The 20442-nt window shown below is 42.0% G+C and overlaps 1 protein-coding gene across 1 annotated transcript in view; it reads right to left on the reverse strand.

The window, feature by feature from the left end:
* Nucleotides 1-11545: 11545 nt before the first annotated feature.
* sema4f (sema domain, immunoglobulin domain (Ig), transmembrane domain (TM) and short cytoplasmic domain, (semaphorin) 4F) overlaps nucleotides 11546-20442 on the reverse strand; it is an 83423-nt gene continuing 74526 nt past the window's right edge. The window contains exons 4-15 of the mRNA XM_084043111.1: nucleotides 18898-18996; nucleotides 18407-18518; nucleotides 17708-17827; nucleotides 17402-17556; nucleotides 16456-16637; nucleotides 15593-15734; nucleotides 14871-15084; nucleotides 14579-14688; nucleotides 14212-14363; nucleotides 13967-14022; nucleotides 13612-13802; nucleotides 11546-13069 (exon numbers count right to left, since the gene is read on the reverse strand). Of these exons, the coding sequence (XP_083899237.1) occupies nucleotides 12341-13069; nucleotides 13612-13802; nucleotides 13967-14022; nucleotides 14212-14363; nucleotides 14579-14688; nucleotides 14871-15084; nucleotides 15593-15734; nucleotides 16456-16637; nucleotides 17402-17556; nucleotides 17708-17827; nucleotides 18407-18518; nucleotides 18898-18996 (2262 nt within the window). The 3' untranslated portion in view covers nucleotides 11546-12340. The remainder of the gene's footprint in view (nucleotides 13070-13611; nucleotides 13803-13966; nucleotides 14023-14211; nucleotides 14364-14578; nucleotides 14689-14870; nucleotides 15085-15592; nucleotides 15735-16455; nucleotides 16638-17401; nucleotides 17557-17707; nucleotides 17828-18406; nucleotides 18519-18897; nucleotides 18997-20442) is intronic.

A 20442-nucleotide genomic window follows, 5' to 3' on the forward strand; every position in this document is an offset into this window, starting at 1 on the left:
GAGGAGAGGCGGGTGCTTTAAAGGAAACTTACTCCCCATTGGCTTAAAGGGGGGGAAGTGTGAAGGACAGCCAGGACAGCCAATGAGACTTAGGTGTCGACCCCTGAGTGCTTAGGTGTCGAAAGTCTACTCAGACTGTCTGTAGAGCCGCGCTAGCGCTAGCGGCTAAAAAGTCATTACCAATCAACTTTAAATTGCCTGAAACGTACTCCTAACAGGTTTTTGGGGGAAAAAAATTTTTTTTCGTTTCGGTAGTGTCACTACCGAAACGGAAAACAATTCACTAAGTCCAGAGCTCGATGAATGTTAGGGACCAAAAAAAAATTCACTACCAATCAACTTTAAATTGCCTGAAACGTACTCCTAACAGGTTTTTGGGGGAATTTTTTTTTTTTTTTCGTTTCGGTAGTGTCACTACCGAAACGGAAAAAAATGTACTAAGTCCAGAGCTCGATGAATGTTAGGGACCAAAACAAAAGTCACTACCAATCAACTTTAAGTTGCCTGAAACGTACTCCTAATAGGTTTTTGGGGGATTTTTTTTTTTTTTTTCGTTTCGGTAGTGTCGATGAATGTTAGGGACCAAAAAAATAGTCATTACCAATCAACTTTAAATTGCCTGAAACGTACTCCTAACAGGTTTTTGGGGGATTTTTTTTTTTTCGTTTCGGTAGTGTCACTACCGAAACGGAAAAAAATTTACTAAGTCCAGAGCTCGATGAATGTTAGGGACCAAAAAAAAATTCACTACCAATCAACTTTAAATTGCCTGAAACGTACTCCTAATAGGTTTTTGGGGGATTTTTTGGTAGCACTTTACAATAATGACCCGTTATAAAGCATTTATAAACGTTTATAAGTAGTTTGTAGACTATTAACAAATCATTAACAACCTGTTTGTTGACATTCGTAAATGATTACTAAAACCTTTATAACTACAGTTACAAATCATTTGTAAAGTATTAGTAAGTAGTGAACTATTCATGAATAAGCCATTTATATACATCTGTAAAAGATTATTAAATCATTTGTAACGACCCATTCTAAAGCATTTATAAACGTTTATAAGCAGTTTGTAGACTATTAACAAATCATTAACAACCTGTTTATTGACATTCGTAAATGATTACTAAAACCTTTATAACTACGGTTACAAATCATCTATAAAGGTATTAGTAACTATTCATGAATAAGCCATGTATAATACATCTGTAAATGATTATTAAATCATTTGTAACTGATGTTACATAATATATACAAGCTATTGGTAGCTTGTTCATGTTTAACATATGCTTTGTTAAGTATCTATAAATCCTTAGTACATGTTATTATGTGCCCTATAGTAAAGTGAAGACAGTTCATCATTTACAACTGTCTGTTAATGTGTTTGTTCATGTTTAACATGCTTTGTAAAACATTCCTAAAATATCTATAAATCCTTTGTACATATTATTATGTGCCCTACAGTAAAGTGAAGACAGTTCATCATTTATGACTGTCTGTTAATGTGGACTGTTAATGTGTTCATGAATGCAGACACCAAACAATTACTAGAATTATCATCCATGTTAAGCAAATGATGCGTAAGACATTCGTAAAAAGTATGTAAACCATTTGTGGTGTTAGGGACCAAAAAAGTCACTACAAAGTACTACCAATCAACTCTAAATTGCCTGAAACGTACTCCTAACAGGTTTTTGGGGGGACGATTTTGGCCTCCACACTTAGTGATTATTTCGGATTTAACTTTCGTTTCGGTGGTGACCAACTTTCGTTTCGGTAGTTTGATTACAAAATGTAAGTTTTGTAAAAAATAATCTGACTATACTAAGTTGTTATTTGTTTGTTTAAGTCAGGCTATACTCTACTCAGAGTCATAAGTTTACAAAATGTACTAAAGTACAGTGAACGTCTGTTCGGTTTGTCTTCATCACTGAAAATAACGTACATGTAAACTGATGTCATGTGCAGTTGGGGTGAAGAAACACAACCATTTCACTCCTAATAATACCTATTTGATTTGACATCCTGACTTGCTGCTGTAGCTGAGGCTTGAACCTGTTACCTGCGGCTCACTAGTCAGTGACTCTATCCATTCACCTACAGCTGTTTCCTTGGAATCTGTGGTTCTGAAACGTTTTGTTGTCAACCCCCCAAATTGACATGTATTTGGGCAGTGGACCCCAATGTGAAAAGATGTAGTGTCAGGGCCCCCCATGAAAAAGATTTATATTTATGCTGTAACACATTTTTTTAAAGTTATTTGTCTTGTTTGTTGTTCAAGTCAAAGCACCAGAAAGGCTGTACTTGTCAGCCATCTGTTAGCTCAATGGGTTGAGACGCAGTATTCATGATCCAGAGGCCATGAGTTCAAATCCCATTGATGTCTTTCCTATGATTCTTTCCTTTGCAGACTGGCTTCCAGAAGATCAAGTGAAAACTACCAGGAAGGCTATATTTGTCATCCAACTGTTAGCTCAATGGGTTGAGACGCAGTATACATGATCCAGAGGCCATGAGTTCAAATCCCATTGATGTCTTTCCTATGATTCTTTCCTTTGCAGACTGGCTTCCAGAAGATCAACTGAAAACTACCAGGAAGGCTATATTTGTCATCCAACTGTTAGCTCAATGGGTTGAGACGCAGTATACATGATCCAGAGGCCATGAGTTCAAATCCCATTGATGTCTTTCCTATGATTCTTTCCTTTGCAGACTGGCTTCCAGAAGATCAACTGAAAACTACCAGGAAGGCTGTACTTGTCAGCCATCTGTTAGCTCAATGGGTTGAGACGCAGTATATATGATCCAGAGGCCATGAGTTCAAATCCCACTGGTGTCTTTACTGTGATGCTTTCCTTTGCAGACTAACTTCTAGAAAAACAAGTTAAAACCACCAGGAAACCTGTAACTCTCAGCCAACAGCTTAGCTCAACTGGTAGAGCGTCTGTCCAATAACATGACTTGACTTGAGTGGGTTCGATTCCCACTCGAGTCAAGTGTCCCCGGTAACTTGAGGCAACGGATAAATTGACTGATATCCTTAGTGATGCTTCCCTTTGCAGACTAACTTCTAGAAAAACAAGTTAAAACCACCAGGAAACCTGTAACTCTCAGCCAACAGCTTAGCTCAACTGGTAGAGCGTCTGTCCAATAACATGACTTGACCTGACTTGAGTGGGTTCGATTCCCACTCCGAGTCATGTGTCCCCGGTAACTTGGGGCAACGGATAAATTGACTGATATTCTTCGTGATGCTTCCCTTTACAGAATAACTTCTAGAAAAACAAGTTAAAACCACCAGGAAACCTGTAACTCTCAGCCAACAGCATAGCTCGACTGGTAGAGCGTCTGTCCAATAACATGACTTGACTTGACTTGAGTGGGTTCGATTCCCACTCGAGGCAAGTGTCCCCGGTAACTTGGGGCAACGGATAAATTGACTGATATCCGTAGAATAACTTGTAGGAGTGTGCTGGTTCAAATCCAGTTCAACCTAGGACCGAGCGGTCCTGGGTTCGATTCCCACTAACGTCAAGTCCCCGGTAAATTGTACTTCTACGGATATCAGTCAATTTATCCGTTGCCCCAAGTTACCTGGGACACTTGACTCGAGTGGGAATCGAACCCACTCAAGTCAAGTCATGTTATTGGACAGACGCTCTACCAGTCGAGCTATGCTGTTGGTTGAGAGTTACAGGTTTCCTGGTGGTTTTAACTTGTTTTCTAGAAGTTAGTCTGCAAAGGGAAGCATCACTAAGGATATCAGTCAATTTATCCGTTGCCCCAAGATACCGGGGACACTTGACTCGGAGTGGGAATCGAACCCACTCAAGTCAGGTCAAGTCATGTTATCGGACAGACGCTCTACCAGTTGAGCTAAGCTGTTCGCTGAGAGTTACAGGTTTCCTGGTGGTTTTAACTTGTTTTTCTAGAAGTTAGTCTGCAAAGGGAAGCATCACTAAGGATATCAGTCAATTTATCCGTTGCCTCAAGTTACCGGGGACACTTGACTCAAGTGGGAATCGAACCCACTCAAGTCAAGTCATGTTATTGGACAGACGCTCTACCAGTTGAGCTAAGCTGTTGGCTGAGAGTTACAGGTTTCCTGGTGGTTTTAACTTGTTTTTCTAGAAGTTAATCTGCAAAGGAAGGCATCACAGTAAAGACACCAGTGGGATTTGAACTCATGGCCTCTGGATCATGAATACTGCGTCTCAACCCATTGAGCTAACAGATGGCTGACAAGTACAGCCTTCCTGGTAGTTTTCAGTTGATCTTCTGGAAGCCAGTCTGCAAAGGAAAGAATCATAGGAAAGACATCAATGGGATTTGAACTCATGGCCTCTGGATCATGTATACTGCGTCTCAACCCATTGAGCTAACAGTTGGATGACAAATATAGCCTTCCTGGTAGTTTTCACTTGATCTTCTGGAAGCCAGTCTGCAAAGGAAAGAATCATAGGAAAGACATCAATGGGATTTGAACTCATGGCCTCTGGATCATGAATACTGCGTCTCAACCCATTGAGCTAACAGATGGCTGACAAGTACAGCCTTCCTGGTAGTTTTCAGTTGATCTTCTGGAAGCCAGTCTGCAAAGGAAAGAATCATAGGAAAGACATCAATGGGATTTGAACTCATGGCCTCTGGATCATGTATACTGCGTCTCAACCCATTGAGCTAACAGTTGGATGACAAATATAGCCTTCCTGGTAGTTTTCACTTGATCTTCTGGAAGCCAGTCTGCAAAGGAAAGAATCATAGGAAAGACATCAATGGGATTTGAACTCATGGCCTCTGGATCATGAATACTGCGTCTCAACCCATTGAGCTAACAGATGGCTGACAAGTACAGCCTTCCTGGTAGTTTTCAGTTGATCTTCTGGAAGCCAGTCTGCAAAGGAAAGAATCATAGGAAAGACATCAATGGGATTTGAACTCATGGCCTCTGGATCATGTATACTGCGTCTCAACCCATTGAGCTAACAGTTGGATGACAAATATAGCCTTTCTGGTAGTTTTCACTTGATCTTCTGGAAGCCAGTCTGCAAAGGAAAGAATCATAGGAAAGACATCAATGGGATTTGAACTCATGGCCTCTGGATCATGAATACTGCGTCTCAACCCATTGAGCTAACAGATGGCTGACAAGTACAGCCTTCCTGGTGCTTTGACTTGAACAACAAACAAAAAAACAAAAAAAATGTGTTACAGCATAAATATAAATCTTGTTCATGGGGGGCCCTGACACTACATCTTTTCACATTGGGGTCCACTGCCCAAATACAATACAACAAAACGTTTCAGAACCACAGATTCCAAGGAAACAGCTGTAGGTGAATGGATAGAGTCACTGACTAGTGAACCGCAGGTAACAGGTTCAAGCCTCAGCTACAGCATCAAGTCAGGATGTCAAATCAAATAGGTATTATTAGGAGTGAAATGGTTGTGTTTCTTCACCCCAACTGCACATGACAGCAGTTTTATCATGTTTACATGTACGTTATTTTCAGTGATGAAGACAAACCGCACAGACGTTCACTGTACTTTAGTACATTTTGTAAACTTATGACTCTTATGAGTAAAATATCTATAAATCCTTAGTACATGTTATTATGTGCCCTATAGTAAAGTGAAGACAGTTCATCATTTACAACTGTCTGTTAATGTGACTTTCTCCTTACCTGTTGCAAACTGGCTGGCTTTCATGAATGCAGATGCCAAACAATTACTAGAATTATCTTTCATGTTTAATATATGATTCGTAAGACATTCGTAAAGAGTGTGTTGACCATTTGCTAACGTTATCATGGGCCTTGTTGTAAAGTGAAGACTATGCATTATTATTTCATGTTTAACAGTGATTAGTAAAACATGTGACATCAAAAAGTGGCAAAAGTAACGTTATATAGTTACTAGTATACAAGTATACAACAATTTATTAAGATATAAAATGTAGCAACTCTTGGCCACAGCACACACACTGACATTTAAACAAAGAAATTAATCACAACAGAACACAGAGTAGCAGCTTGGAGCCTCTGCAGTCACCACCTCCCAGTGCAAGTTAGCTTTAGCTGCTAAGCTAAACTGCTAAGCATGGAGGACATTACTAGCCTACACATCAAAACAAGCATTGTGGATACAAACAGCCACCATCAAAATACCCCCTAGTCATAATGCTACTTCATGTGTGTAAGATTAGCCATTTTATGTTACCTCGATCACCTGCAACAAGACAGTTAAAACACATAAAACATGAATTAGACATATTTCTGTCCAGTCTGCAACTGCATCACTGTTCACTTCCTCCCTAGTAGGCTACTGCAGGTGTAATGCAGGTAATCAGTGTGTTGCCAGATTTTGCAAAAGAAACAAGCGGACAGGTCTATGAAAACAAGCCCAAAAGAAGCAACTAGGCTCAGGCTCATGATAACGTCTGCAAATGGTTTACATACTCTTTACGAATGTCTTACGCATCATTTGCTTAACATGAATGATAATTCTAGTAATTGTTTGGTGTCTGCATTCATGAAAGCCAGGTAGTTTGCAACAGGTAAGGAGAAAGTCCACATTAACAGATAGTCATAAATGATGAACTGTCTTCACTTTACTGTAGGGCACATAATAACATGTACAAAGGATTTATAGATATTTTAGGAATGTTTTACAAAGCATGTTAAACATGAACAAACACATTAACAGACAGTTGTAAATGATGAACTGTCTTCACTTTACTATAGGGCACATAATAACATGTACTAAGGATTTATAGATACTTAACAAAGCATATGTTAAACATGAACAAGCTACCAATAGCTTGTATATATTATGTAACATCAGTTACAAATGATTTAATAATCATTTACAGATGTATTATAGCTGGCTTATTCATGAATAGTTACTAATACCTTTATAGATGATTTGTAACCGTAGTTATAAAGGTTTTAGTAATCATTTACGAATGTCAATAAACAGGTTGTTAATGATTTGTTAATAGTCTACAAAGTGCTTATAAACGTTTATAAATGCTTTAGAATGGGTCGTTACAAATGATTTAATAATCTTTTACAGATGTATATAAATGGCTTATTCATGAATAGTTCACTACTTACTAATACTTTACAAATGATTTGTAACTGTAGTTATAAAGGTTTTAGTAATCATTTACGAATGTCAACAAACAGGTTGTTAATGATTTGTTAATAGTCTACAAACTACTTATAAACGTTTATAAATGCTTTATAACGGGTCATTATTGTAAAGTGCTACCGATCAACTTTGGCATCGTGATTTGTCCTGAAGCAAATTTGCAAAGCATCAGTGAAAGCATTTCTGTCTCCGTCCCCATGCTTACAGACAGATAAACCAGACATAAACAATATAATCCACCCCAACAGGGGGGCTGTTGGGGTGGATTAGCAAGGTTTCTTGGCAGAGGGAGTTATTTTGTAGTAGTTTATCTACCAAAATGATGTGAAGAGCTTTTCAAAACTAAAACTAAACTCATTTTTTTTTAAACAAGGAAATAATGTCTACTAACGTATAAAATGTGTTCAGTAACGACTTAATTTTCCTACCTTTACTTTCATACTTGCCTAATAATATCCATTAACTTTAATCTTTATCTACACCAGGTACAGGTGGACAACAAGTCTAGCTGGGACATCGGTGTCGCCCTGCAACCTGTGAAGAGAAAAGGCTCCCATGTTGTCCATCCGTGTCAGGGCTACTGTGTCCTGATGCTGAGGGACAATACGTTTCTAGCTTGTGACCGAACCCAAGTTGCAATTGAACTCTCCAAGAAGCCCCAGAAGGTTGGGGTGTTTGTCGATTACGACGTGGGAGAGGTCGCTTTTTACGATGTCGGGAACAAGAGCCATATTTACTCCTTTACGAGAATGAAGTTCCCCAAGAATCTGTTCCCTGTTAAACTGCACCCTTATTTGAACCCCTGCACCATACGTAATGGTGATAACTCAGCCCCAATGGTCATCACCCCTGTGAGTTAATCAATGAGGCGATAGTTTTCCTTACTGTTTGAAGTGGGTGTCTTATCTTATCTGTCTGTTTTGATTACATCCCAAGAGATTGCTCTGTCCCAAGTATTTGTGGTCCTATTAGTGCGTGGCCTCTTGCCTGGCGAGGTCACCAGAGAAGGTAAATAAAAACTACAAGAGCAGTTAAGTTCAGCAGCTTGCTCTGCTGTCTGTCACAAAGTATAGCTCAGCATCGCAACGGTCCAATCGATGTTTCTCCATGTGACTTTTGTGTACTAGCCCAGTGGTTCTCAACCTTTTCAGGCCGCGACCCCCCCACCCCCCAAAATATTCATATTTGAACTAAAACAAGCACTTGGAATTGTAGGAGTTGAGGCATTACATTTAGTTTAAGTCGGTTCCACAGATACATTTTGTGAAAATAGCCTAACTACAAACTCGCAACGCGAGGTGTTGTGAGCTTGTAGATCGGCTATTTTCACAACGTTTGCCTCTTTCTTCTTATTTGACCAATGTTTGACCAGTTTTTATAGGATAGTTTGTTGATTACTTTTGATGCAGTTAAGGTATTCAAAATGTCTTAAATGTCCTCAAATTGTCACTTTACTGTCATCTGTAGACCTCCCCAAAATCATTCAATCACAACTCCCGCCCCGACCCACAGGTTGAGAACCACTGTACTAGCCTACATTTGATTTGATTGTAGTACACCAGTATGAACCCTATGCAAGTATGCAAATTAACGCAATGCCAAATGCAATAATAATATAGTATCTTGTTAAACACGATTCAGTTAAAATAAAACAAAGAATTATATTACTGTATGTACAGTATATCATTTAGACGGAAACATTTTGTAGGAGGTAGGTAGCTTTATTTATGTACAGAAAGTGGCCTCACACACAAACACACACACACACACACACACACACACACACACACACACACACACACACACACACACACACACACACACACACACACACACACACACACATACATGCATGCATGCACGCATACATGCACACACAGGCTCCAGATGTGGTTTTAGTAAAATATCAACATTCAAAAAAGCACGACAGAAAAAAAGCTATCAGTTACTGTACTGTAAACCATGTGAAACTTATTGAAGGTAGATGTTTCATGTGGACTGGAGTGGATACTGACACAGTTGTAGACCTCTGTGTCATCAAATTTTTTGCTTGATATCGAGCCATGAGTGGGAGAGAAAATATGACTTTATTGGCGAGAGTTGATTAATTGAACTGATCGTTACCATCTAAACATTCGGCAGAACTCCATTTAAAAAGAAAGAGAGGGCTGAGAACTTCAACAAATAAAATTCTGCCCCCTGACTTTGGTAACAAGGAAGGGGGGGGGCTAATAGAATAGCAGTTATATACTGTGATTCTGTTCCAAAATAAGATATAATTGCCGAACATTCCACATTTTCTTGCAAAATCAATGATCAATGTTTTTATTTTATTTTAAATACATCATGATATTCTTTGAAGGGTAACTTAGCAGGCAACTCAAGTCCTCATTGATGATGTGTGGAGTCTTTAAGATCCTTTATTTTTTTAACAAATGAAATGAGTAATTAACCACCACACACATAAGCCCACACCCACACCCACACACACACACACACACACACACACACACACACACACACACACACACACACACACACACACAGTACTGTTCAGCCTTTCTAGTCGTTTGTTTTAGGGTAATCAATTCTTTTCCTGCCTAACCATTTTGTTCAAATCAACCACTAATAAAAAAGTCAAATAAGTCATTAATCAAGTAGTTGCCTTGTCTTCGCTACTGAAACATTGTTTACAGGTCCTGTGTATGACTTTAAACATCTACAGTCTAAAACCATCATAATGTAGTAATTGCAACTTTCATATCAATATATAAATGGGGGGTAGTGCAGTTGACTCATACAATATCAATTAATCTCTTATGCATAATTGTTCTCCTATTCGTACTTCATTGGAGTGTGAACATTATTTAATAACAGTATCTTCATATACAAGCCTCTTTCACTGAGATACAAAGTATATATATATATACAGTAGAAGTATAGGAGGGCATTGTTGGTGCTAAATGACTTCATTTCTTTGTTTTGATTTTCTTTACCTCATTCTTAGTTATTTCCTTTCAGATGGCATTCCCCCTCCGCCTCTCTCTCATCCTCATCATCAACTCCACTTTGGTGGGCTTTGGTTATGTCCTATTCTGCCTATTCAAGCAACTCCAGTACATTACTCTCACCATGGCATTCACTTTGTTAACTGAAAAGACAACACAGTAAAAGTACACGCATAAATGTGTAATTCATCAGAATACAACAAAGATTGAAGGTGCACACATTGTCCAAAAGTTGAAGCAAACACCAGTGAGTTGAACTAGTCACTACTTACAATGCTTGTTTTTTAACGGTACCACTTGCATTCAGGTGCTGAATCTCATGGGTCACAATCCAAAATAAGCTATCTACCATTTGAAAACAACTGACATTTATGCTTAAAAAAATATTAACAATATATTAACAAATGTATATAAAACAAAATATAGCACTTTTAGGATTAATAATAAAATTGAAAAACATAACGATAACATTTAAAGAGCAGATTCTCAACATTTTAGTTATTATATGAGGAAAATTAAGATTTAAATACGTTTCATCCCAAAGTGGACACAGAATTTTTTGGAGATGAGCTTTTCAAACGTATTCCCAGAATAGTGGAGGTGAACAGTGGATGGATAGTCAATGTTGTGTTTAACATACATACACACATACATACACAAACACACAGACACAGACAACGCACACCACAGGTTTTCTAAATGCTAATATTTGAAGGTTCAGCTCTTGTAGCTGAAATCTCTCTGGTATACAGGAAGATTAATACCAGGTTTTCAGGAACATTTTCAGGGTTTATTACCAAAAAATAAAACAGAACAAAAAACGAATACAAGACATTTGGATTTCTTTTTTTTACTCTTAAGTCCTCAGTTGTAGCACAAAGTGGCGGTGTCCATGTATCTGATAAGGTCCAATGACAGACAATGTCTGTCATAAATTCTTCCCATTTCAGAGGAACATTATTCTCTCTGAAAGTCTCTTCTGTATCAATGACTATGAACGTCATCCGATCTGCATGCCGTGCATCACAGGGTTTCCACATGGGCTTTATGGAGTGATCTCCAACCTTCACCTTTGACCTTTATGGCCCAGTGTGGTCTTTGAAATTTGAATTAATCTACAGACAGTGAATGAAAAGGACTGCATGTCCTGGGTTCAAGAGGCCAGACCTCTCTGTCCACCCCCACCATAGTGCAGTCTGTCTGGGCAGCACACAGGTCGAGGGTCCCATGGCACCTCTGGATCTGTGTCACGGCTCTCAGGAGAATGTGCGTGAGCGCAGAGTGAAAACAGAGGGGGAGAGAGAGTCATTCCTGATTTTTATTTGGTTGCAATGCCGCGTCGCACACCTAAAATAGCCGATCTACAAGCTCACCGTGAGCCATTTTAGGTGCGCGACATCAGTGCACAACTTAGTCTGATTCAGGCTTAAGAACTAAATGGAACGAAGTGCTACTTCAGTTGTACTTGAGAACGGAAAAACTTGAGAACTTGTGAACTTGTGTAACAGAGGAAAGAGAGAATGAGAGAATACAGTATGCAAGAGTGGAGATAGACTAGTATGGCTTTTCCATGTCTACAAACGTAGGCATTTCATCTTTGATTATAAGTTAAGGGATTAAATGCTCTCACGTACAGACTCTCAGTTCCATTTTTCACAGTCAAGTCTTTCAGACTGTACACTGTACATCGACACAACATTCTATATACTGTACATATTTTACACATTTAAGCAGGCCCTTTTACGAGCGACCTACAGTAAATAGTCTATATGTCAGACCTCTCCAATAACGGTTGGCTATGAGTTTTCAGGGTCATAGCTCTCTGGAGGGTCTCACGTCCGCTTGATATTCAATGTGGGCTCAATAGTACATACACAGATATACAAGTATACAGCAGTATAGCTCTCACATGCTTAACGGAAACCTCTCATAAACTTTTTACACTTCTGTTACCAGTCTCTCTGTATTCTCCTTCATTCCACAGCTTCCACCTCTGGACTTTTTTCGGACGGCTGTTTCGTGTCGGTCGTTTTCGTGCGGGGCCACTTTGCACCCTCCCCTGTGAGCTTTCAGTTTGATTCATCGGGGAGGGTCAAAATGGCGCTGGGTGAAAGCTGAACCTCGATCGGTGCGTTCGTCCCGTGGCGCTCGAGCGGTCGGGTGTCGTCCGATGGCTTTCATATTGAACTCTCCTCGCACCGGGCCAGCGGCGCCGGTGACTTGAACATGGGCCTGGCCAGCTCCGCCTCCAGTACTTTCATGCCTTCCCCGAGCCCCTCGTCATCCTCGCCGCCCTCCCCCGCCTCCCTCTCCCCGCCCTCGGGCCTCCCCCGCTCCCTCTCCCCAGTCCTGCCGTCCAGCATGTCTGCTGATAAGATGTCTGAGGGGAAGGTCTTGAGCCCTCCGCTGCTCACGCTGAAGTCGCCGCTGGAGTACATGGCGTTCCCGTGGCCATTGCCCGGGATACTGGCGCTGCTGTGGATCAGGTTGTAATTGTTGTTGCCGTGGTGACCGCCGTTGCCCTGGTTACTGAGCAGCGTGGTGGTGGTGGTGGTGGTGGCGGTGCCGTTACGTTTCTCCGTCAGAGGGAATCCCTCGGACATCAGGCTGGCGCTGCTGGGGGACTGGGGCGTGGCCGAGGAACCGAGCAAGTCCCGCCCCTTCTCGGATGACAGCGAATTGTCCGGCAGCCTGGCCTGGTGGCCGATGGCGCGTCGCCTGGTGGTCAGGAAGTAGAGGAGGAAGCCGCCGATCAGGAACCCCATGCTGAAGCACAGGATGTAGATGGCCAACACGTGGCGCCCTCCGCCCAGCCCCACTGCTCCGCCCACACTGGGGCCTTCTAGTGTCAGGAAATATTCTGCTCTGCGACATGGGGAGGCGTCTCTGATGCTTGGCCCCGCCTCCTGGGGTAGAAGAGGGGAGGGGACAGAATGGCTACATAGTACAATACAGTATAGATAATACAGTATGATATTGTGTTTATACAAAGGATTCCTTAACCAAGTAAACCATACTTTGTTGACCGGAGTCCCACAGAGACCCTTTCCCTCTACAGTACACCATGATGTTGTGATGCTTTGTGAGCTTCATCTGGTTAAAGGGGAACGCTCACACTGCTCACATGCACCTCGGTTCATTCTTATTGTCCACAGAAATGATGAATTTAAAATACTGTACATCCCATAGTGACAGAAAAATAAATAACTAAATAAACAAATGATATTCTTTTGTCGTTTACATTTATTGTCTATGATAACAAGCCCAAAATAGGGATGTTAGGGTGAAAGTGGTTAATAGGGTTGATTTAGACACATCCACAGAGGAGAGGAGATGGGAGGGGAGAGCACTACACATGCTCAATGGCCCATCCAGAATCTCCTCACTGGTCTGGGGAATGGAGCTAGCAAGCTTTGATCCTCAACATTCCTACTCTCCTCCTGCGTACCTGGCATGTGCAGATGTAGGTCCCCAGGTTGTCCTCTGTGACCGTCACCTCCAGGTCCGAGTGGTGCTGTCTGGTGTGTCTGTGTGGAGGGTGCTCCCAGCTACAGGGCCTGGGAGACACCTGGACACAGGGCAGCAGGAGACGCAGACCCACCGACACACGCACCTCCCTGATGGCCGGGGCGCAGCGCCCTGCAGCACCGCATGGAGGAAAGGGAAGAGGAGGAGGAGGAGAGGAGAACAAAGTTCATATTCAACGACATTCAAACCAAGAAGTTCTCTGTATTGTTCAAGTTCAGTTTTTCTTGTTTAGACCATCAACTATAATATGAAGTGACTATTGGAAGGACTTTTACCTTCTCCACTGTCACACCTCTTCAAAGCATCCTCGACTTCGTCACCGGGGCCTGGCCTGGACAGAGACAATGCAGAGAATGGATATGAATATGTGAATATATTCAAGTGAATTCACACATCTAAAAACCACCTGTTAATTTTTTCTTCTTCGTGGTTCTTTCTCTTTGGATGTTTGCATTTTTCTTTTCAGTTAAATTGTCTCCTCTGGAGTGTTATCTACTCTACACTGATGTGTGTTACTCACTCAGTCATGGTGGGCCTGCAGGCTCCTTCCTTGGCCCCCCACACACAGCCCAGACCCCTGGCCCGGGCACACACCTCACAGCTGTTGTAGAGAGAACAGCCCTCTGCCTGGACAACAGCCAGAGACAACGATGAACCCACCAGAGCCTGACCCTGGAGGAGACAGACAGACAGACAGACAGACAGACAGACAGACAAGGAAAGAAAGAGAGAGTTAAGTTAATTAATTAATGAAATTATCGTTTAAAGGATGTTGCACATTTTGGAAGCGTGTGTGTGTGTGTGTGTGTGTGTGTGTGTGTGTGTGTGTGTGTGTGTGTGTGTGTGTGTGTGTGTGTGTGTGTGTGTGTGTGTGTGTGTGTTCTAACCTTATACAGCAGGATGTTATTAACAGGTTCCTCAGCAGTAAACAGAGGTATCTCCTGCAGTAATGTTGATTTGTGGCCCACTACTGCCACCCGGTGGAGCTCCCCATGGTCTGCAACACACAAAAGGAAACATTTCTGTCAGTATCACAGTTCAATCCCAACCCCTCCTCCTTCTCTTTCTCTCCTATCTTTACGTCCCCTCTCGATCACTGACTCCCTCCAACTTTTACAATTAATTCTCCCACAATTTCTTTCCATCAATCCTTTCGTCCATCATTCCCTATTGTCTCACCTGTTCCGAGGTGCAGCACGGCTCCTTTGCGCTCATCCTCGCTTTCTGCGAGTGTCACGGCCAGCTTGGTGTATGTGATTCCTCTGCGGACCAGCAGGGGCGCCGAGATGACACTGTTCTCCATCAGGGGGTGGTCCCTCATGAACGTCAGCACCTTGTCGGGCAGTTTCAGGGACGACTCGAAACCTTCGTCCTTCAGCGCGTTGTTCAGACACTGGGGTTTAGAGAAAAAAACAGAAACATTTAGTAAATGAAAAAGGATAGATGGTAATTTTCAACATCTGGTCACAAAGGGTAAACTTGTCCAATTGTTTTGACAAGTGATTAATTGTTTAGTCCACAGAACTGGAATCCAATGTCTGCAATTGCAATAAAGAATTAACCTTACATTAACCTGTAAACACCGTTTAAACTACGCAAAAATAACACTGAACCGTTGGTGGACGACACACATTTTTAGCCTGTATATTTATTATTTTTGGAAAGCTACACCCTCATGCGATGGAGCATAAATGAACCACTTAAGACCTATATACTTTGTTATATGACGGCTATCGAAAATAGCCGATCTACAAGCTCACAGCACGTCGCATTGTGAGCTTTAGATCGAAAATGTTTGCTATTTTGGGATGGAAAAGGTTTAGTTCACCTATACGACATGCCCAATATAGGGACTCCAGGGTTAACGTGATTAAGCTGTATCAGCAGTGTGGTTTGGTTACCTGCCCAGGACGGGGTGTGGGGACAGGCTCAGGGTTCATCCAGTTCTCACAGGTCTTCTTCAGCTCTTTGAAGGAACCGTCCATCACTTTACTGATGTCTGACAGGCTGAACACACACACGGCCGACAGCTGCTCACTCTCCCTACAGGAACACACAGTCAGAGAGAGAGAGAGAGAGACTGAATAGCAGACATTTTAACATCATTCTACTACAGTACCTGTAAAGGACCGTGTCACTGTGAAGTGCCAACACATCGTTTATTCACAGCTTATGCTGTATATCTGTATGTAAAAATAGACCATAATCTTTCTATTACTGGCTTTATTTTCAGATTTGATCCGTAGTCATTGAAACGTTACTGAACATACCTGAATAACCGAGTCAACATTGGGAAAGCGTCATTGTTATGGACTATTTTATCAGCAATACTTTTCAAATCAATCTGCATTTTAAATTGCATAAACAAAATAATTTACATAACTTTGACAAGGGATAACAGCACAGCGAAATTATTGATTTTCATACCATACAGAAATGAATGAATCCATTGCTATACCAAGTATACCATAGTCAATGCTTTAGAAAGTGATTACACTAAAAGTATACTCCATTGTAGAAGAGTTTCAATGACACGTTGCATCAATCACATGTTATCTTAAAAGATCAGTTATTTTTGGCAAGCGACGCCATCGTGCAATGAAATATAAATTAACCAATTAAAACCGGCAAAGAATCCGTGTCATTTTAGATTCATGCGTTCGTGCCACACGGCGAGCTTGTGCATCTGCTGTTTTTGAGACCTCAGGTCTGAATGGGTTCTTATAAGCTTGACAGAGAAGACGTTACCCTCCCCTCTGCTTACCATTGGGAGGTGAACAGGCCGTAGAAGTGTGTGCTGCGAGGGTCTCCGGGTGTATGTTGCGAGGTGAAGACATCTGTGAGGATGTTGTAGCGCTGACCGCTGGCTTTGTCCTCACACACCAGCTGGGCCTTGAGGAAGGTGGTCCACCGTCGCTGTAGAGTCTTCATTCCTCCCACGTCAGACTGAGAACACACACACACACACACACACACACACACACAGACAGAGGAGGATTACCAGTCTGAATGTTACGCCAGCATGCAGCAGCAGCGTGTGTGTGTGTGACGGTGAATGTCACAAATCACAATCGCCTGGACAGCGTGACATTCCATTAATATTATATTGACATATATTATTGTTCCATCACTCTAATCCCCGGCAAACGCCATGCTTGATCGAGGAAAACGCAATTTATAGTCTGGCGGAGATAGCACAGAAAATATATCGGATGTTACCGTACTGTAGATGCACTCATGTCTAGGGGTGTCACGATGCTCCAAAACCAATATTCAATTTGACAGCAGTATCTTGATTTTAAGGGCATGATTCAATGAGATTTGTAATACAACCTTTTTAAATCAGAGACATTTGTAATCCTGGTGAATTCTTTACGTCAAAAAGAGTTTAAGGATCATGATTGTCGAGGGTCATGATTTCTGTTATACTGGAAATAAATAAGTCATGCTGACCTATGAGCGTGACCCCAAAACTTTAAACCGTACTGATCGTTACGGGATAGGATTCTAGTTCAGAAAAAAAACATTTCGTTTTTAGTTTGAAGAAAACTGAGACATTTATGATGACGCTAATAGCCAAAACACAATGCTGACCTTATTTACGACCTTTGACCTTGACTACATGGGTGGGTCAGGTAAAAATATCCATTCTGTGACAAATTTCAACACTTTATTAATACACACACACACACACACAGCAATTATGTTACCTTGCAGACTCGTGCGACCCTGGGAACTTTGACCTTGGTGTAAAGGTCGTACTCTTTGGCCACCTCAGTAAAGAAGAAGTAGATCTGGTCATCGTCTCCGGCTGGGTTGTTGTCTGCAGACTGCTCTATGAAGGCTGAACTCACAAACTCTGGATCTGTCAAACACAGTCACACACACATAAGCTTGAGCACAAATGCACAAGTGTAGCAAACGAAAATGATTGCAACTCTAATGCATCTTTTCGATTATTAAATCTGTGTGAGCGCGCGCTCGTGCGTGCGGGCGCGCGCGCGCGTCTCTCTCACCGCTGAGCCAGTTGATGGATCGCTCAGTGCGGATGCGTTCTTGCTCTGGCCCCGTTGCCCTGGAGATGTCGAACAGCGTTCCCAGGAAGTTGCTAGTGGCCGCAGTGTACAGGATCCCACCTACCACAAACACACACACACACACACACACACACACACACACACACACACACACACACACACACACACACACACACACACACACACACACACACACACACACACACACAGTTCAGTGTCTACTGTCTATCCATCCAGTGATTCCCAAACCAACATACAGTATAAGTGTGTGCAGGGTATCTGCACATTTCTTTCAATTTAATGACTTTTAAGACATTTTTTATACCAAATTGGCCAAATATTACACAAGACAGAGGCAAACATTGTGAAAATAGCCAAACGGCAAGCTCACAACGCCTCGCAGCCTCGAGCTTGTCGTTCAGCTATTTTCACAATATTTATCTGTAGAACCGAGTCTAAATGTAATATGCCCACAATTCCAAGTGCTTGTCAGGGTGGGTGGTTCCCAGTTCAAATATGATTCTTTTGGGGGGTCGCTGCCTGAAAGGTTTGGGAACCCGTGTATCAACCAACCAATCAACCAACCAACCAACCAACCAACCAACCAACCAACCAACCCAAACCAAACCAACATACAAAGGAATCCGTTTCATCAACCTCCCTGCCTTGGGCGTTTACCTGCCATGACGGCTGTGTAGTGCTGACTGGGTTCGAAGGGACACTTCCCCTTCCCCGTCTCCATCCTCACTCCTCCATCCTCCCCTTTCTCCAGAGAGAAGGTGGACAGCTCCTGATGGACGGGAAGAACAGACAACAGAGACAATTCAGTTTGTCAGTTTGGTGAAGTGTTTTGAGTGTGAACTAGTGTGTGGGTTCAGAACAGATCCATTTTCAGCTCATCACACATACACGCACAAAGAAACGTACGCACATCCTCGGTCCCCCCTCTTTATTATGCACATTCCCCATTGCTTCTAAAGAGGTTTTCATCATACCTGCCGTCCTTACCTGTACTTTAAAATGTAGTTGTATTTTAACTTGTCTATTGTTGACTTAGCACTCTTTGCGCAACATGTCCCACTAACATTTCACTGCTGTGCCTGTATGAGTGACAGATAAACCCCTCTTTATTCTTGATTCTTCACACACACACACACACACACACTTACAAGAAAGGCACACTGGGGATCGAATGCAAAGGTGCCACAGGCGTAGATGCGTCCATGCCCCAGGAATTCCAGCAGGCGTATGTAGTTGTTACAGTCCATCTGTAGGGGGAGACAAAGGACCACAGATGACTTTTGAGCCTTCCTCCCCTAGCAGATGAAAACTTCAAAAAAGTTTCCTTGGAATAATCCTTTTATTTGTAACTAATAGGAATGTAACTGTCTGAAAATGTGTCATAGGTGGCAATTAATTATGTAACATTATTGCAATCTAATATCTATAATCTGCATTATTAGTCAGAGTTTCTGCGCATCTGCACCATGGGAGAACACCACCGTGACCAAGGTGTTTATAAAAGTACAAAACAGACAAGCAAACAAACAACAAAGTGTTCAATCTGGATTGCAAATCTGTTAATTTAACCCATAATATTGACAGGTCTATAGATATTTCATGCATTAATCTCTTAAGCTTGTAGATCTTCTATTTTTGCTGTATGTTCACCTGATTTGACATGCCCAGAAAAGGTACGCTAGGATTCACGTGGTTAAAGCAGTAGTTCACCCACAAAATGAATTATTTTCTATCAATTACACACCCCATGAAGCCTAGAATTCATAGAGATTTTTTTCTTTTTGTCACATTCCTAAGCCAATAATTTGATGAGAAAAAGATCCATTTTCTCAAAGAGTCTCCTACTGACTCTGCCAGTCATCATATTATTGGCTTAGGCGATAAAAACAAAAAAATCGCCATGAATTCAAGGCTTCATGGGGTGTGCAATTGATAGAAAATAAGTAATGTTTTGGGTGGACTACTCCTTTAAGAATAGTTGTCATATGTTTCAACATGACAATAAAGCTCAAAGTCACTGTGACCTCTACGAGAATGGCACAAGTGGATTCTGGGAACTAATGCAATATCAATGATTCTGATAGGAAACTGGAGACCCCCACTGCTGGAGGAGACATACGAGACCCCCACTGCTACACGACAAGACCACCCACCCTCTATCACACACACACACACACACACACACACACACACACAGTACAAAATGCAGACCATTGTCTTCACAAAGATAGAGGAACACACATATGCAGTTACATGCTTGCGTGCACGTGCGGGCGCGCACACACACACACGCACACACACACACACACACACACACACACACACACACACACACACAATGTTGTGAAAAATGACCACCAAGTTCATCTCATGGCAACCACAAACAAAAAGATGACTCAGGTTTCTTTGGAAGTATGTGCATGCAGGTCGTGTGTGTGTGTGTGTGTGTGTGTGTGTGTGTGTGTGTGTGTGTGTGTGTGTGTGTGTGTGTGTGTGTGTGTGTGTGTGTGTGTGTGTGTGTGTGTGTGTGTGTGTGTGCGCGCGTGCGTGCGTGCGTGCGTGTGTGTCTCCAGCGTGGCAGGCCTCCTGTCTCCCTGGCTGAGCTCCAGCCTTGAGTCAAACCCACCCCCGCCCAAACTCCCCACCCCAGGGGACACGGTTGTCCTCGGATGTTCAAGTCACCATCACCCTAC

This window comes from Gymnoscopelus microlampas (genome assembly GCF_963454915.1).
Source record: "Gymnoscopelus microlampas genome assembly, chromosome: 19".
Classification (NCBI taxonomy): domain Eukaryota; kingdom Metazoa; phylum Chordata; class Actinopteri; order Myctophiformes; family Myctophidae; genus Gymnoscopelus; species Gymnoscopelus microlampas.